Source organism: Pteropus medius, unplaced genomic scaffold, assembly GCF_902729225.1.
Source record: "Pteropus medius unplaced genomic scaffold, Ma_sr-lr_union100, whole genome shotgun sequence".
NCBI classification, from domain to species: Eukaryota; Metazoa; Chordata; class Mammalia; order Chiroptera; family Pteropodidae; genus Pteropus; species Pteropus medius.
Genome location: NW_024349225.1, coordinates 5,932,601 through 5,954,189, shown reverse-complemented (window position 1 = coordinate 5,954,189; position 21,589 = coordinate 5,932,601). Strand labels below are relative to the sequence as shown.

The 21,589-nt window shown below is 44.2% G+C and overlaps 1 protein-coding gene across 1 annotated transcript in view; it reads left to right on the top strand.

Moving 5' to 3' along the window:
- The window catches only part of LAMC1 (laminin subunit gamma 1), a 104,089-nt gene extending 92,465 nt beyond the window's left edge, over window positions 1-11,624 (top strand). Inside the window, exons 22-28 of the mRNA XM_039881286.1 lie at window positions 189-333; window positions 1,348-1,497; window positions 1,721-1,835; window positions 3,310-3,509; window positions 4,498-4,656; window positions 6,925-7,024; window positions 8,579-11,624. Coding sequence (XP_039737220.1) covers window positions 189-333; window positions 1,348-1,497; window positions 1,721-1,835; window positions 3,310-3,509; window positions 4,498-4,656; window positions 6,925-7,024; window positions 8,579-8,835 — 1,126 coding nt within the window. The 3' untranslated portion in view covers window positions 8,836-11,624. The remainder of the gene's footprint in view (window positions 1-188; window positions 334-1,347; window positions 1,498-1,720; window positions 1,836-3,309; window positions 3,510-4,497; window positions 4,657-6,924; window positions 7,025-8,578) is intronic.
- Window positions 11,625-21,589: the final 9,965 nt, after the last annotated feature.

Genomic DNA, 21,589 nt, shown 5'->3' with positions numbered 1-21,589 from the left:
CGACGAAACATAGATTTCCGCGACGTTAGTGTTAAATAGTAGCATTTTAATCTAGCATTTTATTTGTAGTTTTGGAAATCCTGTCACAGTGATTTAAACGAGAATGAATCTGGTTAATATTAAGATGCCAAAAGCAACTGAGTTTTTTCTTTTTCTTTTTTCATTAAATCACATCTCTTGTTCGGTAGGTATGAACAAGCAAAGAACATCTCACAGGATCTGGAGAAGCAAGCTGCCCAGGTGCATGAGGAGGCCAAAAGGGCTGGTGACAAAGCTGTGGAGATCTATGCCAGCGTTGCTCAGCTGACGCCTGTGGACTCGGAAGCCCTGGAGGTACGGGGCCGACGGCCTGTATGCACAAGGCTTTGCTTGTCACTGCCATCCCCCATCCACAGCCTCGGCCCTCACCCCCCAAGCGCACACACACCCCTCACAGTCGGGGTAAGAGCTATTCTGGTCACCCTGCCCCTGTCACCGGACCAATCTCCGCTCTCCTCCAGCTGACTCACTGGTGATGTTGAGTTCTGTTTTAGCTACGTTAATAGAACTCACTGGGGTAAAGAATCTTGTGATTATAAACACTAAATAGCAGAGACTGCCTTAGTGATATGAGTAGTCACTCCTAAATCTTTAATATCAAACCAAGTTATAGTGTATGCGGATTAGTTAAAGCAGAGTACAGCCAGACCGTTACTACAGGCACTACCTGCTTGAGAATGAGAGAGATGTGAAAGAGAGTGGTTTCAATGCAAGAACTGCAGCACGATGCTCTGGGGCAGCTCAACTGTTTTGGGATCAGTAGTATTTGATTTCACCTGTACTCTAATCATGCCTCTTCATTTCAGGCTCTGTATAAATGGCGTATTTTTTGCATTAAACTTGAAACATTTTGTAAGTCGCTTTGTACATCTAAGGCATTGACTTGATTTTTACCATAAAGGTTTAGGTCTCTTCAGGCATGTACATACTGTACAATTCCACATATAGGCAATTTGAAAATAGGCAAGCTAATCTATGATGATAAAAATGGCAGCTGCATTGTTTGAAAGATGGGTGTGGAAATTGAGTGGAAAGAGATACAAGGGAACTTCCCGGGGTGGATGTATTCTGTATCGTGATTGGGGCGTTAGTTACAGGTAAATATATTTATCCAGACTCATCAAACTAAGCATTTTGCATTTCACTGTGTATAAAGTATACCTCATTTTTTAAAATACGGTCGATAATATCTTAACTTGTGCTGTTCTTTTAAAACTATCTATTAAGTATTATAGAGTTATTAAGGCTACTTTTCCATCAGTTTAATTGTTTTGTCTAAAATTTAATGATCTTACTTGCTTTTCACAGAATGAGGCAAATAAAATAAAGAAGGAGGCTGAGGATCTCGAGCACCTGATTGACCAGAAGCTGAAGGATTATGAGGACCTCAGAGAGGACATGAGAGGGAAGGAACTCGAAGTAAAGAACCTTCTGGAGAAAGGAAAGACCGAGCAGCAGGTTGGTTTGATTCGCAGACTGCTTCACTTCTCGGGGCAGAGTTTGAAACGGCCCAGGCGTAAGCTGTGTCACTGCAGTCGGCAGAGCAGGGCCTTGTGCGGACGCCCAGCCTGAGCCTGCTGGGTGCTGACCAGCCTCAGGGGGGTACCGGAGGCACCTGGTCTGTGAGGAGAGTGGGCCTTCACCGTGGAGGGCTGTCCCCTTACCTGCCACGTGTTTGCAGACTGCCGACCAGCTCCTAGCCCGCGCCGATGCTGCCAAGGCTCTTGCAGAAGAAGCTGCCAAAAAGGGACGAAACACCTTACAAGAGGCCAATGACATCCTCAACAACCTGAAAGGTACGAGAGGGTCAGGTAACGGGGTGACGCGGCATGCTGCCTCCACAAGGGCGAGTGCCTGCTTTCTTTTCTTTTCTTTTTTTTATGAGACTCTGAACATCCACAGAATGAAAGATAACATAGTCGTCCCCCCTTGTGTGTGGGGGATACTTTCCAGGACCCCAGTGAACGCCTGAAACCATGCGTAGTACCAAACCCTAGATATGCCATGTTTTTTCCTGTACATACCTGTGATAAAGTTAACTTATAAGTTAGGCACAGTAAGAGATTAACAACAATAACTCATAATAAAATAGAATGATTATAACAATATACTGTGATAAAAGGAATGGAATATGGTCTCTCTCTCAAAATATCTTATCGTGTTGTGCATCCAGTGTGGGTGCACTGGACGAAGGGACGATCCCCCAGTGGGGACGGAGCGGGGACAGTGCAAGCTTTCATCACACTGCTCTGAATGGCGCGCACTTTAAAACTTATGAATTGTTCGTTTCTGGAAATTCCCATTTAGTATTTTCAGACCATGGTAAACTGGGTAACAAACCACAGAAAGGGAAACCACAGATAAGGGAAGAAGATTGTGGTAAAATAAATTCCATATCAAACGGATTCCACATTTAAGATTTTTATTACACTTACTTCAGCCCCCAGTGCCTACCTTACTCTTCTTATGAAGTATTTCAAAGAAAAATCCCAGAGCGCATGTCATCTTACCCCTGCATACCTCATTATGAAAACTGAAAAAAAAAGGGCGGGGCATGTTCTTCTGTTAGGATAACTTACGTAATCAAAATATGCCTGTTTCGCTGATTTATGTTGGTAAATGGAGATTATCTTTAATTTTCTTCTGCATCTCAATCTTTGTGTTTTCTTTCCTCATCCAGATAAAAAAAAAAAAAGAAATGTGCTCAATTCACTGTTTAGTTTTAGACTCACCTCTGATAAAATGCCATAGGTTCTATAAATATGGGAGCTTTATAAAATAATGGTCGAATGTAGGGTCCTAGTGTCAGTGGGATCGGGTTAGAATCCACCCCTTACTGTGACTCCTTGGAGGAATTATCTACCTCTAGAATCCTCAACTTTCTCACATATAAAAGTGATAACAATGCCTGCCTGCATCACGGCCACATACAACTCCCACCTCAGTGCCTAACCTGTAGTGAACACTAAGGAAGCTGCACCTTGTAAGATTGGTTGAGCTGGCAGTGACGTCATACTCAGCACTCTGCATGAAAATGAAGTTTTCAAGTAACTTTTCTGCTTTCCAGAAACAGATGTTCCTTCCATCTAGACCTCTGTGCTCCGTTCTTCCCAGATGTCAGTCCATGCAGTTTGTTATTCCTCCCCACCACCCCACCGCCCCGACTTTAACAAAACTCATTAAACAAAATCCGGTCGCAGCCTCTGCCAGGCTCCCTTCTGGCTCGTCGAGAGCTTCGTTCAAACGCCTTCTTCCCCCAACTCGTTCCAGACTTCGACAGGCGAGTGAACGATAACAAGACCGCGGCCGAGGAGGCGCTAAAGAGGATTCCCGCCATCAACCGGACCATCGCGGAAGCCAACGAGAAGACGGCGGAAGCGCGGCTGGCGCTGGGCAATGCTGCCGCGGACGCCACCGAGGCCCAGGCCAAGGCCCACGAGGCGGAGAGGATCGCCAGCGCCGTCCAGAAGGTGCGCCCTTCCCGCTTCACGCGCTGCTCTCGTCTGTTTCCAGCTTCTTTCCAGACCCCCGAAAGCCCTCACAAAGCTCTCTCTCTCTCTCTCGACTCAAGTCAAATTATACTAAACCGTCCTTGTCGTTTACCGTTTCTCCTGCCATTAGAGTAGTAACCACGTCGATGGAGGAGGGAGGCTCTTCGAAAGGGTCTTTGATGCTAAAAGGTCTACGTCTCAGTGGCAGGGTCTGAGTTGTGAGGGGGTGGACGGCTTCGGGGACCCGTAGAGCCCCCTCCCACACTTTTTCTAAATAAACAGAGTTCTTTGACCTGGACAGTTGACTTTTTTTTTTTTCCAGTCATCTATATAGTGCCAAGTCAGTACAACTTTCAAGCCACTCATTCGGGCATATTGCCGTATGTGGGATTTCTGAAGCTGCCACTGCTGGATTCTGTCTACTCATTGTAAAGAATACTTCCTTTAGGCTGGCTTTTTCCTACTTACAGGTCAACCTGCATCTTTTACTGAAAGGAGAGATTGGAGTTGATTCTAAAGTTTGAGAATCACACACATTTTGTAGTTTCTTTAGAACAGTCACTTTTGGGTTAACCGTATTGTATAAAACACTCATCGTATTTTAGGATTATGGTCTTTTTGTACATTATGAGGAGCTGCCAAGTAGAACAAGGCCAACTTTGAATCCAAAATTTATACAAGTGAAAGAGTCTAATCGATATGATGTGGAAAGTGCATTACCATTTAAATGTTTAGCATTTGCTGGCTATGTGACCTCAACTAAAAATGGCAATAATAGAACAGGAAATTTTAAGGATTAAAGAAGAGGAGACAAAAATAAATGATAACATAAGTCAACAAACAGTATAAATTACTGCCCTGTTCTTTGTGGATTGTATTTTGGAGCCATTTTATAGATTAAGGAGTGGGAACGTGCTTTAGGAAAAGGAAAGCTTTTTTCATTAGCCATCGTTTATTTTGTGCCTAGAATGCTACCAGCACCAAGGCAGAAGCCGAAAGGACTTTTGCAGAAGTTACAGACCTGGATAACGAGGTGAACAATATGCTGAGACAACTGCAGGAAGCAGAAAAGGAGCTGAAGAAAAAACAAGACGATGCCGACCAGGACATGATGATGGCGGGGATGGTAGGCCACTTTGTCATCTTTGCTCCTGGGCAGACAGTGAAGGGTATTTCATAAGAGTCTCTTTCATAGCGACTTCTGTTTTTCATTGTGTTTCCTAGTGAAGAACTGGGTTAGTAACTTACATAGAAAACAAAGAATTCGGGTCTTCTGCCAGGTGGTTGCACAATTGTCCTGTCCCAAAGCTACTCTCAGTGAAAAGCAAAACATCGTTTTGCACATTCGAGGTTTTAGGATTTTTAAAACTGCGCATTCATATTTTCGAATGGATAACTCGTAGATGGGACAGAATCAGAAAGGAACACGGAGGGATGCATCGAAAAGTTCATTTCCTTCCTTCTCTTGTTCTCTTAGCAACTTGCTCCTGAGAGGCAGAACCGTTTCTTGTGTAAAAGGACATTTTTGAAGCTGACAAAACAGACCAAACTCACATCCAATTTAATTTTTCACCTTTGATGGTGATGTGTTATACATAACACCTTTTGTAACAAAATTGACCTGCGAATGCATGGCCCGGCAAAGAACTGGGGTCCATTTTCCTATTTTATGCTATGTTTTGCTTTTGAAATACTTTAGTGGAGTCACGATGGAAATATTCCTTTCCAGCTGCATCTGATTACAAGCTCGGTAATGATGAACATGAACTTGTTTAGTTGTGCACTTTCACTGCAAGGAGAGGACGCTTCCACTCTCGCTAAAGACAGGCCCTTCACTGTGGGTCATTTTCGCCTTGGGATAGACAGGGAAAGTACTAAGCCAGCGAATCTGGGTAAAGAAGACTCTAGGGAATTGATTACAGGAAGCATCCCACTGCAGACACTTTATTTTATTATGCTATTTTTTTTGTTTTTGATTTAAAGTGTCCTCATTTTCAGTACCAAGGTACGGCTGACATGGTTATAAAAACATTAGATTCAGAGCCTGTTGAAAGAAAGAGAAGGATACGTTCTTTATAAGCTTCAAAAAATAAAGGGTATGGACTCACATCAAAGGATGGGAAAAAGATTGATTTTTTGTTGTTGTCGTTCATTTTGGTAAATAACTTCTAAGGAGCGCAAAGCACTATCACATACATTATCCCATTTCTGTTTATATCAATCCTGAAAGGCCAGCATTGGGCTAGTATTGTTTGAGTCTTTGTCACTGGTTCTTTTAACCAGAGTAGTGAGGGCTCATGGTTGTTCCTGGAAGAGGGGGCAGCAGGATAAATGCAGTGGTTTTGCTCCCGGAGGGGCAAACCTAACTCCCCTCCCCTCCCCTCGTACCAGGCGGCGAAGCCTGTGAAGTCTCCATAGGAACGCCTGTGGTCTGAACAGAGATTAATCAATAGTTTGTGCAGGGTTTTATTCCCTTGCTTTTTTTTTTTTTCCTTTATAAAATTTTCACATGGTTTCTATCCAACAATTTTACATTGTCTTGACCCCAAAACTAGGAAAAACAATTATGTAGCAGGGAGCTCAAATCCACTCAGTCGTATCCTGACTAGATTTATTTGTAAGAGCATCTGTTTTCTGATATTTAGACACTTCCCCTTCCTTGGTCATTTCCTATGACTCATGCACAAGTGTATTTATTCAGGTTTCATGGAATTTTCCCAAATATATTTACCTTTGTTGATGTAAATTGTGTCACCCCGGAGTATGTGTGAGTGTGTGTGTGTGAGTGTGTGTGTGTGTGTGTGGAGTGTGTGGCGTGTGTGTGTGAGTGTGTGAATATATGTGTGAGTGTGTGTGGGTGAGTGTGAGGGTGAGAGTGTGTGTGTGGTTACAGGTCAGGAAGAGGGAGTTATAGAGGAGCATCACTTGATTAAGTTTTCTGAAAATAGGACATTTCTAATAAGTCCCTAAGAATATCCTGAAGAACATGTTTTGGACCTAAAATGTTGTTTTTATGCTCATTCTTTAAAAATAACTTGTTTTTTCTTGATGGATTTTATTATGAATATTCCTCAGTGTATTCCCAAATGAGAAAGTGAGAGAAGGAGATAATATTGATCTTTGAAATACAAATATAGTCACTGTAGGCGTACTGACCGCCTGTTCATGATTATTTTATGAATTAAAAATAGGGACATTTTCAGTGTGAAGATATGAACAAAAAAAAAGAAGAAAGAAAGAAAAAGAAACCTGTGAGAGATTATAGTTTCATGAGTTAGGAAAGCGGAAAGCATCTGAAAATGAGATTTGTGGGCTCATTGGGGAAGAAATATTTTAAGAAGATGAAAACATACCCTCAGGACTGTCTGTGTCTCGTATCCGCGTCTCCATGCAGGCTTCGCAGGCTGCTCAGGAAGCCGAGATCAATGCCAGAAAGGCCAAGAACTCTGTCACCAGCCTCCTCAGCCTGATCAACGACCTCTTGGAGCAGCTGGGTGAGTACCTGAGTACCCGCGGTCATTTTTGGCGACCTCTGGATTCTTTGTACTTTGCTTTGATCTCGTTGATTCAAAAGCAGATATTATATATAGTGTGAATATTGTGTGAACCAAATCATGACTTAAGGTTGAATTAATTCAACAAATGCTTACTATGTCCTTCTGTGGAATCTGACTGTGGTCCGAGGACTTAAAAAATTTTGAGGGAGCGCCGTGCACTAGGGCGGCTTATTTATGGTAGAGGTTGACTGAACAGTGATCATGCTTAGCTCATCCTGCTGGCAGGGTGTCTTTAAAGGTTTTAAAGTGAAGGATTTCAGCGATAGCGTAAAACACTACTTTCGACTGGTCCTGACTTCACTGCCTGGAATTCTCTTTATTTGCTAATTTAAAGGATAATCTGATGAGATGACAGTTTTCATGCCAAAAGAGAGAAAAGGCTTGATTTTTCCAGGAAATAGAAGCATATTGACTGGCTCTTTTAATCCCATTTGCTAGGGAGCAGGCTTCGTTACAAGGCAGATGTACTTTTGTCACCAATGTTTATTATAAAGAAATAAGACTCTAGACGGTACAGCTTTTCAGCAAAGCATTCTGTTTTAATTTCCTAGCCTTTAAAGTTTAACTCTTGTTTTGCGAGTTTTTTGGGTGTCTATTTTTTTATCTGTCTCAAATGTCAAGAATAATAGATTATGTGCCAGCAGACGGATTCTTAAATGAAAGTGAGCTGGAAGAGGTAGATTTTTGTGGCAGAAAGAGCTGGATTTTAAAGTTGGTCAGACATGGGTTGGAATCTTTGCTTCGTTGCCTATAAACTGTGCAAACTTGAGCAAATCGATTACCATCCGAGAATCACTGAGGTAAACTGGTCTTGTGGGAATTTAATCAAGTACAGGATGCATAAAATGCTGATTGTCGGGCGGCTGTCTCCTTTCATTCATAGTGGAAGCAATTCTTTTCCAAGAACCTTTCTTTTTCTTGCTCATTTTAAAGTAAAACTTTTCTGAAATCATTTCAGCATTTCAACCAAGGCCATTTTCCGCAGGAGGGATCCTAGACATGTCTGACTCCTGAGAGCAGACCCTGAGTCCCCGAGGAACCCAGATTTCCCCGAAATCTAAGTGTCGAGGGCTCAGGGCTCTAACTTAAAGATGCCCGTGTACATTTTGGTGGCACACAGATTACACATGTGGACGTGAACGAGGCATCGAATGTTACTAGACGACCTTCCGAACCACAAGCGAGGCCTAAGGGCTGGAGCACGGTAGCTGTGTATTTAGAAAATATTTTACAAAACCATTTTCTCGGGAAAAAAAACAAGCACGCATCCAGCCCAACGTTCATTCTGTGCTCTCACCCACCCCTGCTGGGCTCGGTCAGCATTGGTACTTGGGTTGCATGGTTCATGCCCACACGAGGGATCAAAAGTCACGTTCGCATAGTGGCGGCTGCGGGGTGCCGTTTGTAAAAAGCTAATGGAGGTACCTGTGGAGCGAAGTTACAGTTCTTACTGAATGTGTCTCTTCCCTTCTGTCCTTTCTGGCTCTACAGGGCAGCTGGACACAGTGGACCTGAATAAGCTAAACGAGATCGAAGGCACCCTGAACAAAGCCAAAGACGAAATGAAAGTCAGTGACCTAGACAGGAAAGTGTCCGACCTGGAGAATGAAGCCAAGAAGCAAGAGGCCGCCATCATGGACTACAACAGAGACATCGAGGAGATCATGAAGGACATCCGCAACCTGGAAGACATCAGGAAGACCTTGCCGTCCGGCTGCTTCAACACCCCGTCCATCGAAAAGCCCTAGCGTCTCCCCCCGGGGCTGGAAGGCAGCGCTCCCCGCGCGGGGAGGCATCCGAGGCCAGAGAGTGCCTTAACACAAAGATGACGTTCTTCAGACCCCCCACTCCTCTGCTGCTCTCCACCACTGTCCTCCTGAACCAGGAAAAGTCACAAAGTTTAAAGAGAAGCAAATTAAACATCGCGAATCAGGAACAAAGGGTTTTATCCAATAAAGTCTCTCTTCCACTTATGGCTCCCTCACCCACACTGTCCCTTCTGAGTTGCGTCAGGACGTGGCATCCTACATTACTGTACAGTGGCATAAGCACTTCGTGGGAACCGTTGCGTGCCAGGCCTGGGCAGGTAGCCCTCCCCTTGTCCCCGACACCAGCAGAACCTCCTCAGTCTCAGTACTCTTGTTTCTATGAAGGAAAAGTTTGGCTACTCATAGTAGCGTTGTGATGGCCAGTATATCCAGTCTATAGATAAAGAACATGCATCTACACCTCCTCCTTTTAAGCAAAAGGGACTAAACATCCTGTGCCAAAGGTATTAGTCCTTTAGAATGTCGAGAGCCATCACCAGTTGTTCTAGCTGTTTCGGGTAGAGGACTCTGAGCCATCCACGGGGAAGGATGCAATTATTTATGACGGTCTCCAGGAGAATGAGACTGCAGAAGGAGGCTGAATATCTTCTCATATGTTAATAATCGACTAGGAAGATAAACTTTTGTTCAGATCTTTGGGCAGCTGATAATTTAAATCTGGATGGGCAGCTTGTACTCGCCATAGACGTCTTTTCGATATTCCTATAAATGGAATTTATACAGAAGAAATAGGGATATGATAACCACTAAAGTTTTCTTTTTCTCCAAATCCAACTAACTCGTAGAGCTTTTTTAGTACGATAGTATGGGAACTAGTGTTGTTATCTGGCAGAGAGCAGTTGGTCCCTAAGATCTTGACAAACAAAAGAAAAACAAACCTTCTTTTCCCAGTCTTTTCTAGAAAAGGGAGAAAACTTAGGTGCACCCCGTATTGTTAGGATCCCATATATCCATTTTTCTTCCATCGGGGAGAGAGAAAACATTTGACCCTCAGCCTTAATTTTCTGCTGACGTTCCCATCTTCTAGAATCCCTCAAAACACGTGGTTTGCCAAATCCTGGTGGCAAATGCTCGCACTCAGTCGTTCACACAGCTGCCAGCACCCTCTAGTTCCTGCACTTTGTGATTGGAACCCACGCTAACCCTTCCCTCTAAGTGCAGAGGGAAGACCCGTATGTGGTTTTCTTGCGGGCTTCTCAACTTTTGATCCTCAGCTCTGTGATTTTCTTTTAAGATCACAGCGTGACAGTTCCCTGCCACATACCCCGTTCCTCCTACCAATCTGCCTTTGAGATTCATATATAGCCTTTAACACTATGCAACTTTGTACTTTGTGTAGCGGGGGGGGGAAAGAAACTATTATCTGACACACTGGTGCTATTAATTATTTCAAATTTATATTTTTGTGTGAATGTGTTTTTGTTTATCATGATTATAGAGTAAGGAGTTTATGTAAATATACTTGGTCCCGTTTCTAGAATGGCACTGTCTGTTCACTTCTTCACCCCATTGTCTCTCTCCCCTGGCACAATGTGTCCGGTACCTCCTCCCCTGCCGTCTGCGATGCTTTGGGCCGCATCTGTTCCCCGTCGCTGTGCTCCTGTTTGCGGCATGCCCGTGCTCTAACATCAATAACCCGCTTTCCTCCACGCGCAGCCGCTGGAAAGAGGTACCTCGAACCCTCCTCCATCACAGTAGTTCCAGGGGGTCCTAAACGACAGCCCAGCGTCACCCTTCACGCCCGCTCCCGGGCAGGTGTGCAGGGCTGACAGGACACGGTGGGATGAGGAGGTTTTGCTCAAAGGTATCTCTAACATCAGTGTGGGTCTGGCCAGGAATGAGCTAGAAATGCCCTTTCTCTAGTGGTGTGAGCTGGATGGGTCAGTTTTTTAAGACGTTGCGTGATTACTGAGAGCTCGGGGCATCAGAGACAGCGCTGCAGGTAGAGCGGGACAGGCCGTGGGACTTAGTCCTTCGCTCCCAGCCCCTCTCGCGTTCCAGAGTTGACTGCAAATGTTCGGACTTGGACACCCCTCAGCCTTCACTCTGTCACTTCTCCCGGAGCTTTTCGCCTATCCCAGGAGGCATGGCTCACTCTTGCCAAGTTTTCACATCAGTGTTTCCTAGCTAGTTCCTCTTGTTAAGTGGCCACATCCTAACGGAGACATTTTGGTCAAGGTCGCAGGATGAGGGCTGAAGATAGACAGCCAAGGTCGTTTTCCGTCTGGCCCGTGGGTGAGGTTCACTCCAGTAAGTCTGAGGCCACGGTGAAATTTTGTGATTTTGTCGTTGTTGTCGTTGTTGACACTTTTTTGGCTTTTCTCCATCTGCCTGATATATTTTTAAACAAAATTTTATTTTTAAAATGAAAGTTCTCTAAAAGATGATACCTTAATCACACTCCTGCAATATAGCCATTATTTTATGGTATAGTTCCAGTTATCTGTATTTTACGTAATAAAATCGACAGGGTGACTGCTGCAGAATGCTGGGTGTCACAGGGAACATATACAGCTGTTCCCTAGAATTTTTCCCTCTTAATTCCAACTTTAGCTCTTTTACATGTGCCTTCACTTTAGGTTGTTTGCCTGAATTTCTACAGTCTTGCTCTCCAGGGTGGTGAATAAAATGCAACACTTGGCATTTTTTTATGTTAAAAAAAAACAGTATTTTATTTATAATAAAATCTGAATATTTGTAACCCTTTATATTTGGTGTGGCTTGAGTGTGGTGCTGGGGACATGATGTTTTAAAAGGTATGAAGGTAAAGCTAATCATGTCTTTAGGCTATTTTTTTAGAACAATCCAGCGTGTGTGTGTGTGTGTGTGCGCGCGCGCGAGTGTGTGTGTGTGTGTGTGTTTGTGTGTGTAATTTTTCTTTTATCTGTCTCAGATTGGATACTTTGGTATAGTCTAGAGGTTGGCAACCTTTTTTTTTATAAAGAGCTGGATAGCGAATATTTTAGGCTTGCAGCCATAATTCTCTGTTACAGCTACTCAGCTATTTGAGGATGCAAACAGCCATGGACAGAATGTAAACAATTGAGTGCGGCTACGTCCTAGTAAAACTTTACAAACACAGGCCATGGGCCTGCAGGCTGTGGTTTATCAGACCCTCTGGTAATAGTCTCAATGCTCGGTTAGTGACTACTGAGGACTATTTTAAAATTATTTGGGCATCTTAAATTAGCAGTTACATGTAAAAAGTTGTCGGGCCACCTTTTAAGGACACACATGACTTCAGCTAAGGATGGTTTCTTCAGATGATGAGAAACACTCTCAAACAGAATGGAATAAAAAGATAAGGTAAGTAAGTGATGCACTGGACCAGCAGGTCAGAAGTAGCTGACTGTACCTCGAGCCAGCTGGAGGGCTGACTCAACCTGGAGTAACATGAGACCAGGAACAGTGTTGGAACGACAGAGACAGCAGGTAGGTAGGCTTTGGTTCACTCTTCAGTGCTCTGTTTATAGTCCTGCATCCCTGTGGATGACATGCCACCTTCCCAGTCTTAGAAATTGTAACTGTGTCACCTGTAAAGAAAAACCTGATCTCTTCTCACCCGACTTCCTCAGAGAGAACTTTAGAGGGCACTAGTTACTGGCTTTCCTGCACGCCGTGATTCGAATGCAAATATTATCTCCTTTAGAGTTACTGTGTCAGAGGGATGAGTGGGATTATAAAAACTTGCTTCCATTCCTTTATTTCAGGGTCAGCAGTATCTCAAAAGTTGGTACCGGCATAATGTGATTCAAACTATCCCAAAGGCTTCCTTCTTAAATAAGCATTCTAAGCCCCTTATAAATCTGGGTTCACCAACTCCATCCCTTTAAGTAAGCTCATAATAGAATGCCCAAAGAAGACCCCTGGGGTGGAGTTGTCGTGAGGGAGAAAAGCAGGTGGCACATTCTTCCCAAGGTGAGGAAAGACCCAGCCCAAGGAAAGATCAAATCTCTCCAGGCCCGGAGCTTATGGAAGCAAGTGAAATCATGGTGAATGGTAGGTAATTTTGTCTATGCACACTAAGCAAGTCTAAATAAAGTGAGTATTAGTAGTTGGAGTGAAAAGTAAGAAGATTTCTAGTTAATAATCTCTCAGAGGCTCCACTGGTTCAGGAGTCATCAAGTGGAATGCCTTATATTCGTTCTGAGTCTCCTAGAGAGATTATTCATGATCTACACAACTAAATGAAATTCTAAGTAGAAATCAAATGCATGCTTAAGAAAGAGAAATATTTAGCAGAAGTCCAAAGAAAATCCAAAAAGTCCCTGATTTGGAACTCGAATATGAGAAAAACCAACATTTCAAGTGTTGTTATAAAACCTCTGTGTCTTCGCTTTAACTCTTCTCTATGCCTAGCATGTCCCTATGTCCCTATGTCCCTCTCCAGCACAGGAAAGCCCGAGGTCAAGGCGTCAGCTCCTCTGTGGAAACCGGCCAGTCCTCCCTTTGTCCACCACCCCTCCCGGCCTTGGACTGGCTTCCAGCATGGCCTTTGGACATGTGCTTATTGATCACGTGTCTTTCACCCACCTCTCCCTTCACCTCCCTCTCATTCCCCAAGGAATACCCAGGGTCTGTGTTCCTCCTGTCTACATCCTCAGGGCTCGGAGCCATGGTGGTTGCTCAGGCTAAGTGGTGTGAAGGTTACCAGCCATTCTCATGTGCCTTTCCTCTCATTCCTCATACTTTTTCTCTTCTGTGAGCAGAGAGAGAGGTTTATGGATACTCGTGAACGCCTTCCCGCCTCTGCCCGCTTCTCAAAGCATTCTGCTCCCTCGATACTCCCGCCTAAGCAGGGATTTGCAGGAAGATAAGCTAAACCGCTCTCTCACCAAGTGGCACAGCACGTGCCACACACACAGCCGTGTGTGTGGTCAGCAACCAGTGTTTGGATCTGGCCTGCGAGGCCTGTTCCTCCGGCTTCCAGCCTCACTCGGCACTCGGTGCCTGTGACTTTTACCCATAGCCCCTTCTGTAGGTACCTCTGGCTCCTGGCCCAAGTTATAACATTGCTAACTTCCTTTCTTCTTCTCTAACTCCTGGGAATGCTCCCCATAATTTAAAACAGATTGGCTGACGTTTTATCCAGTTTGTATATGTACCTCGGAAAGCCTTGTACTGGAGGCCGTAGAGTTATGGCTCATGATTAACTCAGGATGGTTTGTATCTATTTCTATAAAAAGCTGAGCATCAGCCTGTGATCAAGCATGTAACCCTTTTCACAGCATTGTTCCCATAATAATGTGTAAGTCAATTTAAGTGCTTTTCTGTGCTTGTCGTACCTTTGAGGACCACTCTTCCATCCTTTCATAATCATTTTTCACCATGGCTGGTCACAAAAAATTCCACTTGAACTTCCGACTGATGTGTTTGGGGCCCATTCCACAGTGTCCGCCCTTTGAGATCCTTCGTCATTGCAATCACTAAATGCAGTCATCAAATTTTATGCCGTGGCAACTAGTGTTAAGAATTTCTAGTGAAATTCCCTTCTGAATATTCAGGGCCTGCTTTCTAGGACGTACGATCCGAGTGTTTCTTACTCTTCTCTGTTACTTGATCCCCGCTGTCTCTTCCATGGGTGTTTCTTTCCACCTGCGCGTGGTTTCTAAGTGGAGGTTCATGCAGCGTAAGCACAAGTCCAGCCACGGGCAGAAGTGTCTGGCGAGGCTGTGCTGTCCCGGTGTGGATTACACCTTCCCCGGTTGCTGAGCCAGCGTCCCAGGTAAAGGCGCAGGAGGAACAGCTGTGATTTCAGTGATTACATGTTTAGTGTGGTCAGAGGAGTTTGTGTTAGAACTTGCTGATCCCTCTTGGCTCAGACTGTCTGCTCTCCGTGCTGTCTCGATGGGGATGATGTGGAGGCTCAGACCCAGCCTGAGAGGTGAGTCCCCACGTAGACGTCAGATGTGCTGCCCTCTTTAATTAAGTTTCTGAGGGACTTGGGAAGGACTAGCACTATCAAGGCAGCTTGCATTGTATACCATGTTAGAAAAGGCCCCTTCGTAATTATTTTTTCTCATTTGCCCCTCATTCGATTAGGGTCTCCGTTTGACCAATGAGGAAATTCGAACCATGGTTCTCCGCTCCATCATCCTAACCACTATTTTAGCATGTTGTCTCTTTCTCTCTGATGATTTTGATCCATTTTCCTTTTCAGAATCTCTATTATCTACATGTAGTTCGTGATAACCTTCCTCAAATCCCTTTTTTGGAGAGATCAAGGGAGAATTTAAACATATTAGTAACTCGCCCAGTATTAGGGAACCAGTTAGTGGCAGAATTATTACTTGGAACCTGATCGTCCTCAAACAGCCTGGGCCATAAACACCGCCCAGCTCCCACCCCGCTCCCACTGTGCTTAGCTTGTTCCTCCCTTTCTGGTCCCCCCATATGGTTCACGGATAAGGAGCATGAAGCTGGCTCAGCTGCCCTCACCTTCGCCGAGCTTCTTCTAAGGCGAACACCTCATATAACTATGGGACATTTATCAAAACAAAGACATTAATATCGGTAGAATACTCTTTACTAAGTTACAGTCTTTTGCCTGCTTTTTATATATAACGAATGCTCGGGACTGTTTATTATGGGCAGTCTTCGAAGGACACATTATATTTGTGTGATGGTATATTTTTAGCTGCGTTGGAGAGAGTATGATCTGGAAAATGGGCTTGGGGACATCGACCTGGATGTGAAAATGCATGGATGGAGAATTCGATGATGTGCAGCCGAGTCTCCCCGTTTCCCTCCCGTCCATTGCTCTCTGTGTATTGAAGAAGTCTGGAACCCCAGTCCTGCTGTCTCTAACCCCAGGGAGAACGCTGATGCTCTGCGTGTTCATTTTCTAGATTCTAGTTTTGATCGATTATTGTTGGCCGCTCTTGCAGCTTTGATGCTCTCATTTCATAAGATGGCGTGGCACATTATTTAGTTGTTTCAAACTCTCACTGCTTAGACCTACTGCATCAGAAATTCAGGGGTGGGGGTGGGGCGTAATCTGTGTTGTAACGAGCCGCCTCCAGGGGATTCTGATGCTGACGAGGGCATCAGAGAGTGCTATATGCTGGTTCTCAGCAATTGTCCCCCTCATGTTAATCTCAGTTGCTGGTATATCCTATGTGTCTGCATGTTGGACTCAACTAGCATCATCTTTCAGCTCCCCTTGCTAGGACACAGGTTGTCACCTCTTTGAATGAGGAAGAAAGAACTTCGACTTGCACCTGTGCTAATTACAGTGTTAGAGATAATCAATATTAACTCTTCTTAATACTACTAAGAAACTCTAAGTATTTTATAAGCATCGAATTGGTTGATTAATCAAAATATTCCTCCTAGAGAGTACAAAAGGTTTTTTTAAAAAGTAGGTGGAGACTGACAAATCTATTTAAAAAATTTTTTTAATGTAAGTGTTTTCATTTTCAATTGATTTCTCTACTTTTCACAAGATCTTCTAAATAATAATTTCTAGCCACTAACTGTGAACAGACAAAAAGATCATGGGATAGACTAGACGTTTGTGATTCATCACTACCATCTAACGCTGTGAATTTGGTGAGCTTGTTCTGAATGGCTCCTCAAGCATAAAATAAGAGAGAACCATGTCATTCAATGTGGGAGATGCATTTCAAATTAGGATAAGCAACAAATATACCTAAAGACATCAAAAGAAGTTCAGTCTAAACCTTAGGCTCTGTCAAGTGGCCACAATTCATGGACAAGGTAGCTGTGTGCCTTCAGCTAAGTCTCTCAACCACGCCTGTATCTTCTATAAGTGGCACAGCCTTACAGAGTTGTTCACACGAATGGGTAAGTACGTGAAACTATATAATTTGGGGCCTTCTTTTAAAAAATAGATATGATCATGAATGTAAAGTAGGTACAGAGCTGGAAAGGGGCCCATGGGCGCCAGCTCCATCCTCCGCCCCGCTCCCCACCTCCCCATGGGAAGTCCAGCGGCAGTGCAGCTACTATGTTTATTTTAAGCCAGGGGAAGGCAGAGCAGTTGCTTCCTTCATGCCACTGTGTCACTGGGCGTGTGCATGACTGTACTTCCCTTCCACTGCAGACACCTCAGCTGCGCCGTCTGGCCAGGAGAACCTGTTTTGTGTGCTCACTGCGTGATGACCGTGGGCGCGGCTCAGAGGGGAGTGCCCAGCCTCCAGAATGTGCCCAGAGGCTGCAGAATCAGATCTCTGCCAGAGGAAGAAAGAATGCCCCAAGGTGCACCTTCCCTGGGACCAGGGGGAATGGCTTGACTGCGCGGAGCCTTAGCCATCCTCTTCATTAAACCTTTTAATCATAAATGGAGGAGGCAAAGCTCACTTCTTAAAATAGAACTCCGTCCACTTCTACCCTCTGGAAACTGCATACCAGAGACAGTCCAATACTGGAGTCGTTTTGAGTTGCTTTCAGGCCCCAGCCTGCTCCAAGCTCACACTATACTTAGAACATAAACTTGGGGCAGCGAGGGCACAAACCCTGGCGTCTCGGCCAGAACCTGGTGCTAGGTTTGTTTCTATTAGAACAAAACAAAACAGCAACAATAATAGAAAGAAGGCTGTCTCAATGAGTTAAAAGATCTAAACTCTTAAGCTTACCCTTCTGAGTCTATTTTTCCAGAGCCTGTGAGATGGTTCAGGATAATAATAGTGTCTTTTATTTAGGAACCTTAGAGTACCCTGGGGACCTTAGAGTACCCTGCTCTCTTAAGTGGCACTGTGAAGAATATTCTGGTCAGAAAACACTGAGAAGAGCGTCGGTTTAGATGCAGAACACCCTCGTTAGTTCCATTCTATCAAAGAAAAATGATTTTTGATAGTTATTGGTCTGCTCATAAAAGAACCAATGCATGCCCACCTAGCATGCTGAGCGTCTATTCTATGACTTTCTGAAATAACCTAGGAGAGAGGCTTGCCACCTGTGAATGATTAACACAAATTTATCTAGGCCTAGGCCAGCATTTGCAGTAGGGGAACTCTAGTTTTTGTTCATATGCACATCGTTATAGTATGCAAATTTGTACTAAGTTCTTCTTACTAATTCTTAAAATAAGGAACTTTGATGACCCCGTCATTCTACAGCTACATACTGAGAACCAGCCCTGTGTGAGGTCCTGCCCCTTGTAGTGGGGATACAGCAGTGTACAAACCAGACAAAACCCCTGCACTTATGGAACTTAGTGGAGGCATAACAAACAAGAGATGGATGAAATATATAAGTGTTAGCTGACCATGTAGCAATTAATATGTTCCAGATGCTGTTCTAAGAACTTTATAAATATTAAGCCCACAACCTGATAGGGTCGTCCTGTTATTGTTCCAATTATATAAATGGGAAAAAATGAAGAATAGAGAGATTTTGTCTTAACTACCTGGTAAGTGACACAGCCAGGCCTCGTCCTCACTTACCTGTATCTCGAGTACAACATTATACTGCCTCTAAGTAGGGTAGAAAGTTCTATGGAGAAAAATAAAACAGGGAAGAGGAAAGAAAGTGTCTGGGGGTATGTGGAGAAGCTTGCAATTTTTATACAAGGTGCCTGAGAAAGCCTCACTCAGAAGATGGCATTTGAGTGAAGACCCGACCCACGTGGAGATCAGGAGACGAGACAGAGGCACTAGAGCGTGCAAAGTGGAAGCTGGGGGTGAGGGGGACGGAGGACAGGGAGGTAAAAAGGATCAGAGGTGGGGCAGGACACACAGTACAGGACCTTGAGGCCATCACAAGGACTGTGGCTTTTACTCAGAGCGAGGTGAAATGCCAGCGGAAGCTTTTGTAATGAGGTGAGATGTGATCTGAATTGTAATAAGAGTAGTTTGGCAGGTGGACTAAGGGGAGACAAAGGCAAAAGCAGAGGGACGAGGCAGGAAGCTGTCACAGTGGTCCACGCACAATACGGGGGGGGAGCTTAGATTAAGGCTGTTGCCGTGGAGGTGATGCGAAGTGGTCCAGTTCCGATGATGATCTGAAGGTGGATTTGCTGTGAGAGAAAGAGAAAAGTCGAGAGTGACTTTAAGGTGCCTGGACCGAAGGCCAAACGCTTGGGGAGACCGAGGCAGAAGAGGTGCAGGAGGCAGATCGCAGCTTTGTGTTGTATCGGGGATGTTAGTTACCCACCCGAGTGGAGATTTCAGTTAGGCGATTGAACGCACTCTTCGGGGTTCAGGGGAGTTATGCATCCAGTCTAAAGATGTAAACTTAACAGTCATCAACAGATATGCTTAAAGCTGTGAGACCAGCTAAGGAAATCAAGAAAGTGAGTGTCGATGGAAAAAAAGACAACGTCCAAGGCCTGAGCCTTAGGGGGCTTCTTCTACATTAAGAGGCCACTTCGACGTGAAGAGGTCAAAGAGATGTGGAAGCATCGGCAAAGGAGACAGAGAAGGGATGGCTTGTGTGGTAGGAGAAAAGCCACATGAACACATGATGTCCTGGCAACCAAGAAACATGTTTTGAGGAGAAAGGAATAGCCGATTATTTTCAATGATGCTGATAGATCCAAGAAGATGAAGGCTGAGAACTAGCCATTGGGTTTTATAACATGGCGGTTCCCGAAGGCCTTGGCAGGGGCCGGTTCAGTGGAGTCATGGGGACGAAGGCCTAATTGCAGTGGTTGGAGAAGTTTCTTGAAATCTAACTGCAGCAGTTTCAAGGGAGACTTAGAGAAAAGAAACTGGGGACTACGAGTATAGATGATTCTTTTGTTGTCCATAAAGGAGACAGCTCCAGAAGGGAGGAGAAAATGGGACAAGAGCTAAAGTACAACGGGGGGTCATGGGAGTTCTTCTTGTTTTTTAAGATGGGAAAAATTCAGGAGATAAAGAAAAGCCTACGATGCAGGAGAGACGGTGAAGAATCCTTCTCCGGAAGAAATGCTGTGGACTAGGGGAAGAAACGAGCCTCCCTTAGGTGGGGTACATGACAGTGGGGAACGTGGAAAGGGGGCCGGATTTTGGATATAAAAGCATGTGGTAGAGCTGCTCTTCTGAGCGCTTCTATTTCCTGAGAGTCTTAGGAAACAGGTCATCAGCAGAGAGTGATATGGGGAAGGAGGGCTGAGATGTTTGAAGAAAAGGGGAGTGTGAAATAGTCTTCAAGGAAACTAGGAAAATGGGGTCTGATTGCTCAGAACCCCCGTGAGATTAATAAGCATGAATTCAGCGTGTGACAGTGAGTGGCGTGTTGGTTTCTAATGGGACTCTAAAGGAGGGATTCTAATGACTGACCGTGGCATCTAAGATGAGGAGGGCTGTGAGGGTGGGGGTGGGGGGTGAAGTACGAAGGTGGTAGGTTCAACGGATTGTAGGTCTCAGTAGGGTTGAGGTGTTATTAAATTCTGGGCAGTAGAGAAACTGACTTTCAAAAATCAGAGGTGGTGATTAGAGATTGGAGGTTTGAAACGGAGGTTCTGGAAGATGTACAGGCACTTGGAATAGCAAAACCCAAATGTGATCACAGGAGTGAGTAGGGTGTGTTTTACTAAAGAATTTATTTGGTTAAGCAGTCACATTTCTCTCTTTCAATCCTGTCCCTATTGAAATCACCTTAGTCAATCGTCCAAAGGTTTTATTTCTCGGATGAAGTTGAATGAAATCACCAGCAGCCCATAGACCATGAATGACCCATCGTGACTCATAGATCTCCTGGCCCTCTGCATCCTGCACACAGACATGTGACTGGGACATTTGATGAGACTCCTTGATAGAAAAGGACGGGTTTGAATCCCAAATGAACATTAGCATACATATTTGGGGTTGATGAAATGCACTTGAGTAATTTCTATAAAGCCAGAGGGGTATTTGATTTGCTCTAAACAAATATCAGATCATTGTATTTCCCATTATGGTTGCCATGAGCATTCTCCAAACTGGCCTTCTTTTAAGTGTACTTCTCTGGGCAAAGAATTTGAAAACCATTTACCCAGTAACCCTTAATGAGAACCCTTAATTTGACTGGAATTTTTTTAGCAATTGAGTTAATCGAAAAGAGAAATATCTCAAAAATATAAACTCATATCAGTTATCTCACTGAAAAAAAAAGACAACTATCAAAAATTTCAAAGTGAGGTTAAAGGGTAGGCAAAAAATCGGCTTACACCGTCTGTATTAACTATAGTGCCGAAGAGTAAAAATAATGGTTAAGAATGAACAAGATCCAAAATCTTCCAGAAAGATGATAATAATCATGCTTTAGACAATGTGGGTAACACAGAGAAGGCACCTAGTTATTAAATGAATGCCCTAATCTGGAAAATGAGGTGCCATACGTTAGAAAAAACAGTTAGCATGGGTTTAGTTAACCAGAAACCATATTCAACCCTAACATCTGCTTTCCTGAAGTTTTTATATAATCAGGGATTCTCCATTTGCTGCATTTATAGGAAGTGGGACATTGAGGATGTTCTGAACTGGCCAGGGTCGTTCTCTTTAAAAATTGTCACCAGAGTCATACTGGAGCTGGTCAAGGGCTTGTTTCCTTCTGCTCATAATAGGGTCCTGAGATAACAGATCAAAATGAAGGCCTGTCCTCAGGTGTTTGTGAAAGCACAGAGGACAGGATAAGATGAAAAAACGGATGTTCTCCTATACCATGTGATGAATGGGCTTCCAAAGAAATATCAGAAGTGTGGAATGCCACCGCAGCGGGGCCCAGGCTAAGGGGCCGTGAAAGGAAT